The sequence below is a fragment of the Mustela lutreola genome, chromosome 4 (genome assembly GCF_030435805.1).
Source record: "Mustela lutreola isolate mMusLut2 chromosome 4, mMusLut2.pri, whole genome shotgun sequence".
Lineage (NCBI taxonomy): Eukaryota > Metazoa > Chordata > Mammalia > Carnivora > Mustelidae > Mustela > Mustela lutreola.
Genome location: NC_081293.1, coordinates 15,484,662 through 15,502,052, shown reverse-complemented (window position 1 = coordinate 15,502,052; position 17,391 = coordinate 15,484,662). Strand labels below are relative to the sequence as shown.

At 40.4% G+C, this 17,391-nt stretch overlaps 1 protein-coding gene across 1 annotated transcript in view; it reads left to right on the top strand.

The window, feature by feature from the left end:
- FHIP2A (FHF complex subunit HOOK interacting protein 2A) overlaps window positions 1-17,391 on the top strand; it is a 35,660-nt gene that overhangs the window by 10,811 nt on the left and 7,458 nt on the right. Inside the window, exons 3-14 of the mRNA XM_059173092.1 lie at window positions 537-706; window positions 2,590-2,694; window positions 3,154-3,276; window positions 7,912-8,205; window positions 8,394-8,590; window positions 9,662-9,776; window positions 10,355-10,431; window positions 10,731-10,923; window positions 11,095-11,264; window positions 11,624-11,767; window positions 12,679-12,769; window positions 15,461-15,604. Coding sequence (XP_059029075.1) covers window positions 537-706; window positions 2,590-2,694; window positions 3,154-3,276; window positions 7,912-8,205; window positions 8,394-8,590; window positions 9,662-9,776; window positions 10,355-10,431; window positions 10,731-10,923; window positions 11,095-11,264; window positions 11,624-11,767; window positions 12,679-12,769; window positions 15,461-15,604 — 1,823 coding nt within the window. The remainder of the gene's footprint in view (window positions 1-536; window positions 707-2,589; window positions 2,695-3,153; window positions 3,277-7,911; window positions 8,206-8,393; window positions 8,591-9,661; window positions 9,777-10,354; window positions 10,432-10,730; window positions 10,924-11,094; window positions 11,265-11,623; window positions 11,768-12,678; window positions 12,770-15,460; window positions 15,605-17,391) is intronic.

Here is a 17,391-nt window from a genome sequence, read left to right as displayed (position 1 = left end):
GAGATGAGTTATGGGCCATAAGTGTCTGACTTCCCAGTGTTTACAGTGTTAATTCGGTAGCAGTCAAAAACAGAACCTGCCCTTTCTACGTACCCTACCTGATTCAGCTTAATGTTTAAAGCCAGTCTGTTTCTATATAAAGAGATTTAAAATTCAAATATAGAACTTCAGATCTTCTGAACTAGCTATTTGAAAAAAAAATGTTTTTAATTGTTAAGTGTATACAAAATTTTAATGTTATGTGTATTTTTCTTGATCATATTCCCATTTCTGTATTATTGGCTCTCATTTTGAATTATCATGCATGGACATATTTCAGAATATTGATTCCATTTTTGAGTAAGAAGATGGCGAAAAGAATCACCTGAATCCTGGCAAGGATAATTATATACCATGAATATAAATTTCACTTAAGTGTGTAGTTCAGATTTTTCTCAGTTTGAATTCTAATAGAGAAATACTGAGGGCATTTTAGGTACAAATAGGCAGTTTTAAATTTTTTGAATGTTTGATGATTTTTTTTTATTATTATTTAGATGATAAAGCCCCAGTGACAGATACAAATATTCCCTCTCATCTGGACCAGATGTTAGGTATTTTGCTACAAGAAGAACGAGAGCGAGAGTTCGGAGTGACAGGGCCGTGTATGGAATATTTGCTCCATCACAAGATCTTGGAGACATTATATACCTTAGGAAAAGCTGACGTAAGTTCCTCACCCACATGTTCTTGGGCAGGTAATACGTGCATTAATGGCTTAGAGGTAAAGAAGCTGCCGAGTGCTAAATTTAACTATAGAGGTATGTGTCAAGCATGATGGGATTCAAGTCAGGCTTGTGAAGGACAGTTCAGCCTGCACGAATGGGACTATCCAGAGAGCTAGCAAAGCCCCCTAATGCTGAAGCCACACCTGGTACTGGGGCTCCTGAGAATTACAGTGTAAACGTTTATGAAAATACGCTCGAATATGTGTACTCAGAGTCGGAGGACACAAGAAGGAGCCCAGTGTAAATTGGGTTAGGAAAATAGGACTTAATTTTCATAATCCTGAAAGAGAGTGTAACGGATCTTCTGATGGCTGCCTCCACCGATGAGGGCAGTCACGTTAAGTTTTAGACCTCATGAATCTCCGCAAGCTGGTATTTATGATATAAATAATATTCTGTACCAGGTAACTGTAAGGCTACATACAGAGGCAAGTTTCAAAGCCTGCTGGGGGTGTGAGGAAAAGGGAAGAACTTGGGCTTGCGGTTGGGAGGCCTGGCTTTGTCACTAAGACACTCCGGCCTTCAAAGTCCCTTTGGTTAACCTCCTTTCTCTTTAAAAATTAAACAGGTGATTTTTATCCCCTATAAGAAAAAAAAATTAAAAAAAAAAAGAAGGCAGATATAACAACAACAAAAAAAAATTAAACAGGTGATCACGAAAATCTCCCCCAAGTCTCAAAATCTGTGCTTTTGTCCTGTGAATTTCTCCAATATATGTGAAAATCAAACTGGAAAAAGAATCAACATGTTTAAACACCAAATAGAGTTATCAATAATGGTATTACAGAAAGTTTCCTTTTAACTAAATCTGTAATACTCCCAGTTCATTTTAAGTTAAATTTCTTGCAGTTTTATTTTTGAGGCAGGATGTCCACTCCTCTGCTGTGCGGAGAGAGCGATGGTACAACACTGAGTTGAATATAGATTAATTGATTTTTGAGCAGATGTCAATAAAATTGTAGAGCTGATAAATTAACTGATATCAATGATTGTAAATATTAGGGTTTATCTGAATAATGTAAAGTATTTGCTATCTAAAAAATATTATTGTGCATAAGATTATCGTTTATACCATTTCCAGATAGCTTGTCTATGATGATGCTATGGAAATGCTCATTTTGTGACTATATTTTAATTGCAAGGCGGTAGAAGCAGGTTGGTTAGTCACAGAACATGTCATCTTGTTTGTGCTCTCTTAACACACAGTGTAAGCAGTCATCACGTTTACCTAGTTACCAGCAAAGATTTAAAGCAGCTGGCATGTTATAAAAACTTCTTTATTAAATATTCATTGTTGATAATCATTAGATGCAAAACAGCATTGTTAGAGTAAATCACAGTATTTTATACCAGAGGATTCCCTTTACTGACATAAACATGTTTGAAGGCTTTGTTTACTCCTACATCTCTGGGATGGAAAGTTATTAGTGGCCTGTTATGTTATGAGTGTAAATAACAAGAGTCTGCCTTGCTTTAGCCATAGTTAACCATAATAGTTTGAGGTTACCCTAGCATTTGGAAGCAAACAGGTTGGTGTTACCGGAACCAAACTCTGAGTGCAGCAGCGTGTTGTTGCGTGCTGTCTGTCATCATATCGGCCTGCGGTTCCACTGGCTGTACTACACCAGGATGTGATTTTATTTCTAAAATACCAGTCATTAATATTTGATGGAGAATTTTATATTGAAAGACTTATTAGTTGGCTGGTTGCATTGACTTTGGGGGTGAAATAGATTCACATTCCTGTTCTTTAAGCTTTTGAGTAAGTGTGTTTGTGTTGTCTGTCCTCTCCTTATTTGCTTTTCTGTTCTTGTGTGCCCAGTGTCCTCCAGGAATGAAGCAGCAGGTTTTGGTGTTCTACACTAAACTCCTGGGGAGAATCCAGCAGCCGCTGCTTCCACACATTAATGTCCACAGGCCAGTGCAGGTATTTTGTTTCCCTTGCAAAACAGTATTTGGTTCCAGTTCTTTTCATATATAAATAATTCAATGTGATTTTTCTAAGGGGAAAAATAAGAAAGGAAATTGTTCCCAAAATAATGTGTAAATTAGCAAATACTTGAGCTTTTTTGTATGCATGACATTGTATTAAGTGCTCTTTCTATATTTCTCTTAAAATTTTATACATTAGTTTTTCCTTTAACTTGTGGCTATGACTTCTCAAGGAGTTTATTGTGTGCTTATTAGTTTTCTAGGGTAATGTATTTGAAAAACTTACTCCTAGTAAATCTCTTTTGTTAGAGGTGCTGGTAAGTAGTGTTCTGTCTGAAAAATGAAAGATATTTGTATTATTTGAAAATTATAAATACTCTTAAGGCAAACAGATGGCTATTTACATACTTATAAAATGTAAGTAAGTTAAAAAATTTTTTAACTTCTTTAACAGAAATTAATTCGACTCTGTGGGGAAGTCCTTGCAACACCAACAGAAAATGAAGAAATCCAGTTTCTCTGTATCGTGTGTGCAAAGCTGAAACAAAATCCTTACTTGGTTAATTTTTTTCTGGAGGTATGGTACACTTCTTGTCAACCTTCGAAGCATGCTTTTATTAAAATTATTTGGAGAATTGAATTCTGTAAATAAATTCTGTAATTACAGAATTCTGTAAATTCTGTGAATAGAAGGAATTAAATTTTGTGGGTGTCATATGGCTTGTTTCACTTCCTAGAATTATTCTTCATTGAAGACCACTGTTTTGTTTTAACCTGAAATCTTCTGAGGAAGACAGTTTTCAGAGAAAGTAGGTGACCCAGGGCAGTGCAGGGCCTGGACGAATACAGAGTCAAGGCTTAGCAGGCCTACAGCATGAAGGGGAAAGTCGGGGAGAGTGAAGTCATGGGAGCTTATCATCTGTGGTGTTTTCAGCCAAGTTTACTCAAATGTGGAGCATGGGTAATCCGGCCCGAGGTTGGTAGGGATGGGGTGTGCGGATTTAGACGGCATGCACAAAATCGCGAGTTACCTGTCGAGCCCGGCGTAGCAATTGTGATCGCTGTGGTATTCTGTCCTGTTTTTTCTTAGCCAGTCCCTGGATCACACTTTATGTATTCCATCAATCAATATTTTAGGTTTTACTCCCAGTTTTAAATTAGAAAATACTTTGTGTACTTTCTTCTGTCACTCATTTGTTTTTTTCTGCAGTGAAGTCATTTAGGAATATAGTAGAAAAATTAATTTAGGGGGGCACCTGGGCAGCTCGGTTGGTTAAGTGTCTGCCTTCAGCTCAGGTCATGATCGCAGTGTCTTGGGATCGAGCTCCATGTCAGGCTGTCTGCTCAGCCGTGACTCTGCTTCTTTCTCTCCCTTTGCTTCTCTGCCCATGTATGCTCTCTCTCTCTCAAATAAACAAAATCTTTTAAAAAAGAAAGGAAGAAAGAAATTGATAAGTTTTTAAAAAAATTTTTTTGTGTTTCCTTTTTTTTTTTTTAGATTTTCTTTATTTATTTGACACAGAGAGATCACAAGTAGGCAGAGGCAGGCAGAGAGAGAGGAGGAAGCAGGCTCCCCGCTGAGCAGAGAGCCCGATGTGGGGCTCGATCCCAGGACCCCAAGATCACAACCCGAGCCGAAGGCAGAGGCACGAGCCACCCAGGCGCCCCTTTTGTGTTTCTTTTTGTCTTGTGTCCCCTAGATTAGGTACAGGTGAAGTACAGTGCAATATCATTTTTTTGGCCTATGGTTCTCTGAGCTTAACAAACCCTCAGTGCTGTAGCCGCCACTACCACCAAGCGACCCAGCAGGTCCACCACCCTCCCGCAGGTCCCTTGTAGCCCTTCTCACTCCACCCCTGTCCCTAGCAATCACTGATGTGCTTCTGTTCTAGGTTTCTCTTCCATAGAAAGTCATAGAAATGTAATCAGCCTTAAAACCTTAAAAAAAAAAAAAAAAAAAGGAGGCTCCAGGGTGGCCCAGTCATGAAGCGTCTGCCTTCAGCTCAGGTTATGGGACCAAACCAGGACCCTGGGATCATGACCTGAGCTGAAGGCAGGTGCTTCCTGACTGAGCCACCCAGGAGCCTCCTTTTTTTTTTTTTTAAGGTTTTGATATAAATACATCAAGTATTTCAATCTGGCTAAGTCTGAGATTTTTCCTCTCAAAGTTTGCTTTAGTTAAAAGTTTTCTTAGATAACCTAGTTACTTTCGATGCATGGATTTTTGTCCAAGCTTAAGCTTTAAGGACTTTTTCTCAGAATTCCTGAAACTCGTTCAGAAGGACACAGCCTTTGATCAGAAGCAGAGCAAATGCAGGGGTACAGGCATGCTGATACCGGTGAGATCGATGCGCTTTGTTCACCTGTCTTGAGAGAAACGTTTCCATTTAGACCTCACAACTCCAGACGCCAGGCTTTAGAGCACATGCTTTTTCACCGCCTGAGGTATAGGCAGCTCCGTTTTCTCAAGACTATTCATAAGGTTTTAATGTGGTGGTTACAGTCTCCCTGGCATTAGAGTTACTTAAACGTGTTTCATTTTCTCCTGCTGGTCAGTAAGAGCAGCAGTTCCTTGAGGACAGGGACTCGGTTTCATTAATCTTTGGGTTCCCACAGCTTCTCTAGTATCCAGTGTAATGTATAATAACTGCTTAATTAACACTGACCGAATGAATCTTCAGAGAAATGCAGCTGTATTACTTGAAGTACAGAGAGGAATAAAAGTACTTTGCATTTCCCAGGCATGTATCCCCTGAAATCGAATCTCTCTTTTCATGGAAAGCAACTCCTATGTGCATCTACTACAGTTTAAGTGCCTGTGGTAAGTGGGTTAGGAACAGACTTGGCCCTGAAGGAGTTTACAGTCTGGTGACAAGGGTAAGATCAATATTCAGGCTGCATCCTGAGGTAGAGAAGGTGACTGTCGTAAGAAGGGTACAAAGTCATTGTGCCTTAAGTCTTCCTAGGATGAAGGGATTGCATCTGCTCTAGGTTGTTGAGAAGGACTTCATGGAAAGGTTGTCTTTGATTTGGTTCCTGACAGATGTTTAGAAAAAGTGGGTGAACATACGTAGGATAATGAAAATATAAAAGGTTGTGGCGTGTTCATGAAACAGTATAATTAGAAAGGCCTGTGATAAGAAAAGGCCCCGGAGAGACAGACTAGGAAGGGTCAAAGCCTTTGAATGGAAGGATGAACAGTTTGAACATACTTGAAGTCACTGGGGAGCCACCGAACATTCTTGAGCAGGGACGTTATTACATGATGGTGTCTGTACTTTAAGTGAAATTGGTGGCAGCATCTTGCACACTGGATTCCTTTGAGAGGAAAAAGGAAAGCAGAGGAAACTAGCTTGGAAGCTGAGGGAATCACCCTGAAGAGAAGTAGCAAGGACTGTAAGTTGGAGGCAGTGGGACAGAATGAAGTGAATATATTCCAGAAACACCAGAGGTAGTCTTGTGTGGTCTTCTGTGATCTTGTTCAGGAAGCAAGAGAAAGGATGATGAGTGCTTGAATTTCTGAACCAGCAAGGCTGTTGCTAACAGAAAGAAGAGCCCCAAGGGAGCTTATGTTTGGGAAGATGGTCATTACGGTTCTGCTGTTCTGAGTCCTCCCGGTATCCTGATGGAGATAATCAACAGGCATTTGGTCTTGCAAATCTGTGATTTGGGAGAGAAGTCTGGGTTTAAGAGCGTTGGGGGTTATGTGTGTAAATGTGCTGTGGCTATCAGGAAGACCCCTAAAGGAAGGGAGCAGTTTCAGTGAGAACCAAAGCATTAGAGAAGGCAGCAGTTCCTCATCATGTAGGGAGCTTTGAAAATGCAGATCCCATCATGATGTTGTGTACCTGAAACCAGTATAACATTGTCAGCTACACTTCAGCAATGCAGGTAAATAAGTTAAAATGCGGATTCCTTAGCTCTACCTCCAGATGTTCTCATTCAGGTCTGGGTGGGGTCCTGGAATCTACATTTTTCTCAAGCCTCACGGAAGACCATGACACCAACAGTCTTGAGTCACACTTTGCGAAACACTTCTCGAAGAAGTGAATGCTATTCTAAGATTAGTCTTCCCTTTGCCATTCTGATCTGAGATACCATCTCCAACACTATTATTAGTATTTTAGATAGAATCAAGTGTTTACATTCATAAGGGCTGTGATATGCAACTGATTTTGTAGGAAATTTGGAAGTTGTTTGGAGTAGTTGTTTTAACATGTGCTGTGGGCTCAATTTCTCAAGAAGATTGGCCCAAACTATACCTTTAACTGTATTAAAAGTGATTTATAATACCTATAATATAACTTTGGAAATGGAACTTTGAATACATTCAGTACTGAATGCATCTCTGTGGTGATTGAAACACGGTAATGGACCCCTGAGGAGAAGCTAGTTCATGATGACTTCTGACCTGTGTGTGTGATTTGATTTTTGCTCTTAGGTTCAAATGGAAAGCAAAATACTTTTCCCTGGAGACTAAAGTTACAATTCCTTTTTTTTTTTTTAAGAGTTTATTTATTGGAGAGAGAGAGCAAGAGAGAGCACACACAGGTGGGGGAAGAGAGAGGGAGAAGCAGACGCCCCACTGAGAAGGAAGCCCCATGTGGGGCTTGATCCCAGGATCCCAAGATCATGACCTGAGCCAAAGGCAGATGCCTAACCAACTGAGCCCCTCAGGCGCCCAACTTCGGTTAAAATTCTCTTTGTGTTTGTGTGTGTGTGTGTATTGGGGAGATGGGCCAACATTTCAAGTAAATTTCTCTAATCAAGAACACGAATAAAAGGGTCCTGAGACTACTGAGTTCTTTTTATAAAGCAGAGGGACAGGGAAAACAGAAAAATCGTCTTAGAAAACTGATCTTAGAAGAATCAGCAGTGAGGCTATGTATTTTCAGTAGCCCAGCGATGAGAAGACAGTTAATTCCAATTGAAACCTGAATCTTTTTCCCCCACTTGTATCAGTTGTTTTGAGCAATAGTCATATAGTTAACACTAATATTGTTCCTTGCTTATGGTCATGGTAAACCGTTTTGTCCTTAGTGCAGAGAGTGTTGTGACTGCCTGGGCGATTTTTAAAATACCGAAAACCCAGCTTGTTGACGTCTGAGTATTTTCTTTAGTCATAACACTTTTATCTGTTGCTACATTGGCTAGACATTGAACATTATAGGTCCTTTGACACAGATCATACAGAACATGTATTCTTTTTCAGAATAAGTTGAAATCCCTGGCTTCCAAAGGCACAGCAGATGTCATTTCAGAAGAGTCCTTGAAAGGTCAGGATTCCGTGTCAACAGACACGGGACAGTCCTGTCAGCCAGAGGAACTGTCTGGAGCCGCAGGCCTGGAGCCCCCAGAGTTCGAAGACGAGTCGCCTCAGCCAGCGGATGAGCTGTCCGCCAGCTTGGATAACCTCGCTGTCGCCCCACTGCCGGAGGCCACGGTTGTTCGTCCAAACCAGGATTACAACCTAGTGAATTCCTTGTTGAATCTCACTAGAAGTCCTGTGAGTCTTCCTCGCGCGTCCCCCCACCCCCTCACTAACCTGATCACAGTTGGTGCATTTGAAATAGAAAAGAAAAAAAAAGTCTATTGTTTTAGTGTAAAACATTCAATCTTTTTAAGGTGAATTTTTCCCAAGCCCCTTGACACACTTGTCATTCAGGAGTGGACGGGGTCTGTGTTTTCCCTCAGGACGGCCGGATCGCTGTGAAAGCCTGTGAGGGCTTGATGCTGTTAGTCAGCCTGCCGGAGCCCGCGGCGGCCAAGTGCCTGACGCAGAGCACGTGCTTGTGCGAGCTGCTGACCGACAGACTCGCCTCTCTGTACAAGGCCCTACCTCAGTCCGTGGACCCGTTAGATATTGAAACAGTGGAAGCAATTAACTGGGGGTAAGAGCCACTGCTTGTGTTTGCCCACAGAAGCGACTTCTTAGGCCTGGACTTGGAAATTCACTGCTGCTCTGCAGTGATAGAAATCTTCAGTTTTGGAAAATGTGACACGACCTGTGGTCCTTAAATGGGATTGTCGTCTGAGGCGCGTTTGAAATTTGTTACCAGTCCGAAGCGAATTGGTGTGGGAACAATCCAGCCGTTACGTAGTTAAGCTATTTTTCCATAATAGTGAATAATTAGGATCTTAAATACATTAAAACCAACAACTTTGATTTTTTTGTATTAATTCCTGAAAGAAGGAACATCCTTTTGTAAATATGCCTCTCGGGCAGTCTTATGCTCGCGGCCCGTGTCTATGAACTCTCCTCTCCGACCTTAGTCTCTCACCCTCTCTACCCATCCGTCGGGGCTTCCCCTGATTCTCACAGGAAAATGTGATTATCGCAGAACATTTATAAGTATACAAGCAGCATGAGGAAAAGTACCCCAAGTCCCACCATCTATAAGCTGCCTAATGTTTTAATATAATAATAAAAACGGTTGCAGTTTTTCTGTGTATTTTTAACTCTTGCTGGGTGTTTACTAGTCTTTTTCCACCTGATATTCTGCCAATATCTCTAGTAGGGCAGACCCCCTGGTTAGCTTTACTGCTGTCCATGTTAAGGTGGGAAGAGAAGCAGGCCCCTTAATTCTTTTTGCGCATCCTTCGTTACCTTTCCTTCCGGCCCCGCGGCTGGGCACCGTCCACACTCCCTTCCCATTCCGGTCAAGTTTATGGCAGGCGCGTGAGGAGCTCTCTGTGTGATTTTTCCTCTGCAGTTACGTTCTGTGTTAGTCTCTCTCTTCCCACTCAAGGATTAAAAGTTATTTACAACTTTTATTTGAAAGGTTTCCTCTTATCCTTGGCTTTCTTTTATAAAACCTGCTTCTGGTGGTCATCCGGCTCTCTCTGGATGCATGTGTTTTACTGCACGAGCTCGTTCACGGGCCTTCCTTGTTCCAGATGTGCTGAACTGGGTTAACGCGTTGGGATAACTCTGGGCTAAGCATTTCTTCTACCTCCTACAGCTTGGACTCCTATAGTCACAAAGAAGATGCTTCAGCGTTTCCAGGAAAACGAGCCTTAATTTCATTTCTTTCCTGGTTTGATTATTGTGATCAACTCATAAAGGAAGCACAGAAGGTTTGATTTTTTTGTTGTTGTTATTTATTGATAATTTTAAAATGTGTCTATTAAGTAAAATTTCCTCAGTTTATGTCTCCAAAAATATCTTAAGTGTCTTAGGATAGCAGTCAGTAAAATAAATACAATCAAATAAAACAAAAAAAAACCCTGGGTATATACGTGTGTGTGTGTGTGTGTGTGTGTGTGTGTGTGTGTGTGTGTGTTACAGCTCTGGAATAAATCACAGTTCAAGTTCTGCCCTTATATTTCTTTAAGTATCACAATAGGAAGCTCCATAAGGTGATGCTGGCTTCCTTCCATTTCTCCTCTTTGAGGAGATGTTAATGCCATAAGGGGGTTGGGATAATATTTTTATCCTGTTCGTCTTGTTCTTGGACATTTAGATAAAGTGTTGAGGATGGAGTAGCTCACATCTAATCTAGGTTTACATGCCATCAACAAGATGGCCAATAGGCAAGTTTGTTTCTCCACATTAATTCAAATGGAGAGTGGAATTGGCTTACCAATGTTACAAATTAATCCTCTTTTCCATTAAAAAGAAAGGAAAAGATAATGTTACTCCTTCTGTATTCTAGACCGCTGCTGTTGCTCTGGCCAAAGCTGTTCATGAAAGATTTTTTGTCGGAGTTATGGAACCTCAGTTGATGCAAACGTGAGTAGCCTTTTTCTTAAAAAACAAAAAATGGTTGGGGGGGGCACCTAGGTGGCTCAGTGGGTTAAAGCCTCTGCCTTCGGCTTGGGTCATGATCTCAGGGTCCTGGGATGGAGCCCCGCATCAGGCTCTCTGCTCAGTGGGGAGCCTGCTTCCTCCTCTCTCTCTGCCTGCCTCTCTGCCGACTTGTGACCTCTGTCAAATAAATAAATAAAATCTTTAAAAAACAAAACAAAACAAAACAAAAAATTTCTATTTCATATTCTGTGCCCCACTAATGACCTGTCTGTTATGCCCAGTTCTGAGATGGGTATCCTGACCTCGACTGCTCTGCTCCATCGCATTGTTCGGCAAGTAACCTCTGACGTTTTGCTTCAAGAAATGGTGTTTTTTATCCTTGGAGAACAGAGGGAACCGGAAACTCTGGCAGATATTAGCAAACACCCTTTAAGACATAGGTTAATAGAACATTGTGATCACATATCTGATGAGGTAAGCGATGGAAGATTTAGAATGGGGCTTTGAAATATGGTTTTATGGTGTTTTGAGTGTAGCTTCTTTTTTGATGTAGCTTTAAAAATCGAAAGCATGACTTACAGGATGGCAAGAAGAATTGTTTTTTCAGAGATGTTTTTCAGTTAGCCTTTATCACTTTGGTTTCAGATAAGCATAATGACATTAAGAATGTTTGAACATCTTTTACAAAAACCCAACGAACACATTCTTTACAACTTGGTCTTAAGAAATCTCGAAGAAAGAAATTATACCGAGTATAAGCCTGTGTGTCCAGAAGATAAAGATGTGGTGGAGAACGGATTGATAGCAGGAGCCGTGTAAGTTCCCACCCGGGCCTGCAAGCTTACCATTTCCTACAGAACTGTCGTCTTCTCTCTCCTGCTTCTCTCCCTTATTCATGAAAAAATGCCTCTTACAAGATTTTTGAAAATAAAATTTAGATGCCATGGTATCACCATCCCTTTAAACCACAAGTGGTATTCATTAAATGGAACAAAATCAATATATTCTTGAATTTGATGTTCATATCAAATGTTTGTTTCCCTATAAAATGTAATTTTTTAATTCTTTTATTAGCAAAATCATGTAATGTTTTGTAAGAACGTGGCAGAGAATCTTCTGGTTTAGAAAATGTAATAAAATGTTGTCTTTTTATACATCATTAAATTGAACATAGAGATCTAGAAGAAGACCCATTATTTACAGACATTTCGCCGGATAACATTCTGTCAAATCAAGAATGGCTTAGTTCTTCACCCCCTGCTACTCCAGACCACCCCAAAAACGATGGGAAAACGGAAGTCCATAAAATTGTAAATAGGTGAGTTGCCATATAAATGTGACTTCCATCTCTTTTGCTTGGTTTTATAACCTATGATAGCTCTGTTCTTAGATTGTTATGGAGACATACTGTAAATTCAATCTTCCCTTCTTTAAAGATTCTGTCAGCTTTTTGTCATGTGTATGTAATAAGCCACAGCCTAGGGGCAATAATCCATATCAGAGCAGGAAAGCTCTACTTAACATAGAAACAGAAATGGATAACGGTGGTTAAATAAACCTTCAGATGGCCTTGCTTTTTTATTTACTTATTTAAAAATTTTTTTTGTTATGTTAGTCACCACACAGTACGTCATTAGTTTTCAGTGTGTTCCATGATTCATTGTTTCCATATAACACCCAGTGCCTCATGCAATATGTGCCTTCCTTAATACTCTTTTCTTAACATAAATAAACTTAAGTCGTTCCCAGTTGGAACAACATGGAGAATGTCCAGTTTGACAAATTGCAGTTCTTAGTCATGTACTCACGTATGCTAAGGGCCATTCCCTTTTGATACTTTGGTTTTACCTTTTTTTTTTTTTTTTTTTAAGTGCCCCTTCTCTGGCGATGTTCTCTTTCTTCCTCCACAGTGCTGTCACTGATGTGCCTGGTGCTGGCAGGTGACTTTAGAGAAATTGCATGTGGCTCAAGATGCAAAATTAGGGTGACTAAAAATCTTGTGTTCAGTTACCTAAGAGCCAGTTTCCTGACATGGACGGCTATCGTGGCAGTCTGTCACGGGGCTGGAATGTAAAAGATCGTTTTAGGCTTACTTCTGTTTCAAGTGGAATGAGTGATTATTAAATAAAACCTTTGAGATATGAAAGAGTAATCGATCTATAAAACTGATTCAAAATTAAGTACTGAATTGTGTATTTCTGTTATTGACCATGGCTTTTCTTATCTAAGTTTTCTCTGTCTGGTACCCGATGAAGCAAAATCGTCCTACCATGTCGAGGGCACTGGATATGACACCTACCTCCGAGATGCTCACAGGCAGGTAAGTGAAGTAGTTAATTTTTGGAAATGAACTCTAATGAGGGCACATACACACTTGGTCCCATTGTGCACAGTCATTTCTCCAAAGGTTTCCCTTAGCAAGACCTGAACTCTCTCTTATTACTTAACTTTAGGCAGGTGACCTTACTTTGCCTTTTACTGACTGTCTCTTGTCTCAGAATTTCTTTATGCTTGCTCCTCTTTCCCTTGTCTCCCTCCCCACCTCTCCCCTTCCCACCTCCCCACCATCCTTCTTCCCTTTCTTTCCTTTCTTTCTAAACTTTAAATTATATCTGCCCCCCATCCTTTTCTGTATTGATCCAAAACATAACTTCTCAATGATTCTGCCCACCGCCCACCCTTGATCCCAGTCCCCAGGCATAGCCCTGTCCCCTTCTCCACATCTTTTCTCACTTGAACAGTTTTGGACAAGTGCTGTGCTCCCTCACTCCCTGCCCCCCTCCTCCCTGCTCCCTGCCCCCCCCCCCTCAGCTTGCTACCTCCCTGATGGACTCTGAAAGGGGTCCTCTGAAGTATTAACCTTCATGGCCTTCTCAAGGTCTACTTTTCCTCTCTCTAGCATTTTACAGAATTCCCAATTTAAAAAATGTCTCAAGTCAGAAAAACGCACATTCAATTTTCATTTAAATCCTTGAGATTGCAGTGTAGTGTTCTATACAATTAATTTGCATGTGCCTGTAGCAGGAATGCAAGTCCAGATGACTGCATGAGTGACCGGAGCTATTGTGTAGCTAGTGCCTTCAGGGACAAGAGAGTGAAAGCAAGACAAGTGGTACCAATCTCAAGATTGATTTTTAAGCTGCATTTATTCTTTTTGTAAAGTTTCATTTCTATTTTCCGCAAGTGCAGTTATTATGGGTTGTTTCAGAAATATTAGAAGATCAACAAGAGGGATATAAAAATGTTTACACTACTGCTTTCTAGGTGAGAATTTCAGTCATGTTAATGGGAAAATGCTTTATTGAATATTGGGGTGTGGTTTAGAATAGAAAACTGTCTGCTGAAAGCCAAATCCTTTAAAACTCACGAAATACTCGACCCTCCTACACTGTTGGTGGGAATGCAAGCTGGTGCAGCCACTCTGGAAAACAGCATGGAGGTTCCTCAAAATGTTGAAAATAGAACTGCCCTATGACCCAGCAATTGCACTATTGGGTATTTACCCTAAAGATACAAATGTAGTGATCCAAAGGGACACATGCACCCGAATGTTTATAGCAGCAATGTCCACAATAGCCAAACTATGGAAAGAACCTAGATGTCCATCAACAGATGAATGGATCAAGAAGATGTGGTATATATACACAATGGAATACTATGCAGCCATCAAAAGAAATGAAATCTTGCCATTTGCAACAACATGGATGGAACTAGAGCGTATCATGCTTAGCGAAATAAGTCAAGCAGAGAAAGACAACTATCATATGATCTCCCTGATATGAGGAAGTGGTGATGCAACATGGAGGCTTAAGTGGGTAGAAGAATAAATGAAACAATATGGGATTGGGAGGGAGACAAACCATAAGTGACTCTTAATCTCACAAAACAAACTGAGGGTTGCCGGGGGGAGGGGGTTGGGGAGAAGGGGGTGGGATTATGGACATTGGGGAGGGTATGTGATTTGGTGAGTGCTGTGAAGTGTGTAAACCTGGTGATTCACAGACCTGGGGATAAAAATATATGTATATAAAAAATATATGTTTATAAAAAATTAAAAAAAAAAAAAAAAAAAAAAAACCTCACGAAATACTGAAGAAGCTGGCTTTTTGATTGTTTTAAGTATGTTTTTCTTTTAAGAGTTGAAGTAGTTCGTATTTCATGGTGAGAATGTGATTTAATCTCACGTAATTTCCAAACTAGAGAGGTCAGAGTAATGTCGCTTTGTTGAATAAGGGGAATCTGAAAAGGGCACAGAAAACTGCTCTAAATTTGTTTAAACTCAGGTAAATTAAATATTGGGGAAGACTTTTCAAATTTATTCTTATTATGTGAGGTCCTGTGCTTATCAAAATCCATGTTGTTTACCCCTTTGGTAAACTGTATAGTGAAGGACTAGTTTCTTACTAATTCCAGTCTGTCAACATACCAACAGTTGGGTAAAGTATAATAAAAATGAATTATTAGAAAGATTAAAAAAAAAAACACAACAAAATACCAGCCCTGATTATTTTATTAGGTTCAACAGACATAAAATTTGCTCCGTTAAGTGCCGTAAAGGTTCCACATGCCGACTCTCAGTGTGGTGCTCCGCTCACTGCGAGGGTAGCAAACCGTCCGCAGAGCACGCCGCGCAGCATGGCTTTGTGCCCTGTGCTGGAGGAGAGCCAAGCCCGCCTTCCCAACGACGTGCATGTCTTCATCTCTGTGCATGTAACGTTTTCAAGTAGATTTGAAAATGTGGCTAGGGCTTACTGTGATACTAATAAGGGGAGTTAAATTCCTCTGAAGGAAAGCACATGCCTATTTTTACATCAGCGTATGTTGGTACTAGAGCTTATAAGCTTCCGGGGGCCCACGTTAGCCTGTTCCCTGTGTCCCTCCCCGCTCCACGGGCACACACACCCCCCCCCCCCCACCAGTGCATTCTTATATGCCTGTTAGAGGAAATCATTTCTGTTTGATCTCCATTTGTTCTGGTTTGTTCTTTAACGATGCAAATGCTTTTCCCTAGTTCCGGGACTACTGTGCTATCTGCTTAAGATGGGAGTGGCCTGGGTCTCCAAAGGCATTGGAAAAGTGCAATTTAGAAGCTACTTTCTTTGAAGGCCATTTCTTGAAAGTTTTATTTGACAGAATGGGAAGAATTCTTGATCAGGTAATAAGCTTTAAAATACTGATTTTCACATTATTTTGCTACCATTCACCCTGGGTTCATCTCAAGTCTTAGTTTAGCTCTTTAATAAAATAGTTTTGTTTTCTTAGTTTTTCCGCTAGATGACTTTTTCATAAAGCTTGATTGCTGGCAAGTGTTGCATTTCTGACACATTGGTTATGTCCGAAATTTTTTTCAACCTGACGGCTGTTACAGAATCCTATATTTTACTTCTCATTTTAGAACATTGTCTTAATAACCTTCACACATTTTGGAGGTAAAGGTGATTAGAAGACTTTTCCTGTCATGATGTAGAAACCCTTTTCTTTTATTAGGACAGTCAGCACAGATACAAATTGAGTCAACCTTGTAAAGTTCAAGTCAGAGGACCTTAAATATCATTTCAAATGGAAACCTGAGCGCTCTGGTCTCCTTAAAATGACAGAACAATATTAGATGAATCTGCTTCAGACAAAGAACTTATGAATGATATTCTTTTCATAAGGGGGAGGTGAAATGAAAAAGGTAAATTTACTTATTCCCAAGTAGACCGAAAGCACCATCAGCTGGTGTGTTGCTGTGTGTGTCCGGCTGTCAGGAGAAATGAATGGAACGGATTACAGACCCTCCTTCCTGCCCTGTCTCCTTGACGGATGAACAGAGTGAGGACAGAGCTTTGCAATGCTTCACAGCCTGGGAGATACACTTGAAATAAAACCACCTGGCATAATACTTGTCTCCACATAGAAATTGACTTAACCAATGCGGAATTAATTTAAAATTGTATATTAAAGTACTTGTTCTTTTTTAGCATTTTAGTTAAATATTTATGTGAGCATAGGGAGTTCTAAAGGAAATTTACTCCCTAAGCAGGCTGTCTTCAATACCCAGAAAGCCAAATAAAGAAATTATAATTTAAGAAGTATTTCATGGGGTTAGACTTCAGTCAGTACTGTTTCTGGTAGTAATCAGTAAAGAGATGGAGTAAGTCCTTTTTTCTTTTAACCTCTTAATAGCAAGTGCTGTGTTTCTCATTTTGGTCCATTGGTTGCGAAATCCAGCTCTTGTGGGCATTAGGCTGTAGCATTCGTATCCGTCCTATACATTATGGCTGTGGAAGCCCCCTGGGTGGCAGGGTTCTTCAGTTCATTGTTCTTTGTGCTGGTTTGCTAAGCGTCCTTTGGATCTCAGGGATTTTTCCCTTTAGTTTGTGGAGTGCTCAGAATATCCCGAAATGCTTTAAAGCTCTTTTTATGTCAGCAGCTAGCACGTCACAGCACAGAGCTGATTCCCGCATGCTGTCCCAGCCGATCTTCTGTAACCCTGTCCTGCAGGCAGGACACGCTTCTGGTCGTGCTTTGTCAGTGAGGAATCCCTAGTCGCAGTTAACGCGACTTACTGCTAGTTCACTACAGGCCCCAAAACCTTTGGTCTTCAAACCCTTGATTTTCTAAGCCTTTTTTGGTAAGAACGTGATGTAGTCAGATCTCCAAGGTAGTCGGGAGTCCTGGTGTGCTAAGTGTGCTTGGTTTAGTTTCATTTTCTTTCTTTTCTAAATGTGTTTTGTTGAGGATAATGTTTGCTTGTATTTTCCTGGTAGAGAAATAGGGCCAGGGCAACCAGCCTGGAACTAAACATTCACTACAGATAATTAGTGAAGTAGCTAGATTCCTGTATGTATAATTGAGAAATTGTGATTCAAGTGTTCATAATACTATTGTGTTGTCACAATGTTAAATTTTCTAAAATAACATATAACAGAAACCTTTAGTATCATTTGTGATGATTTT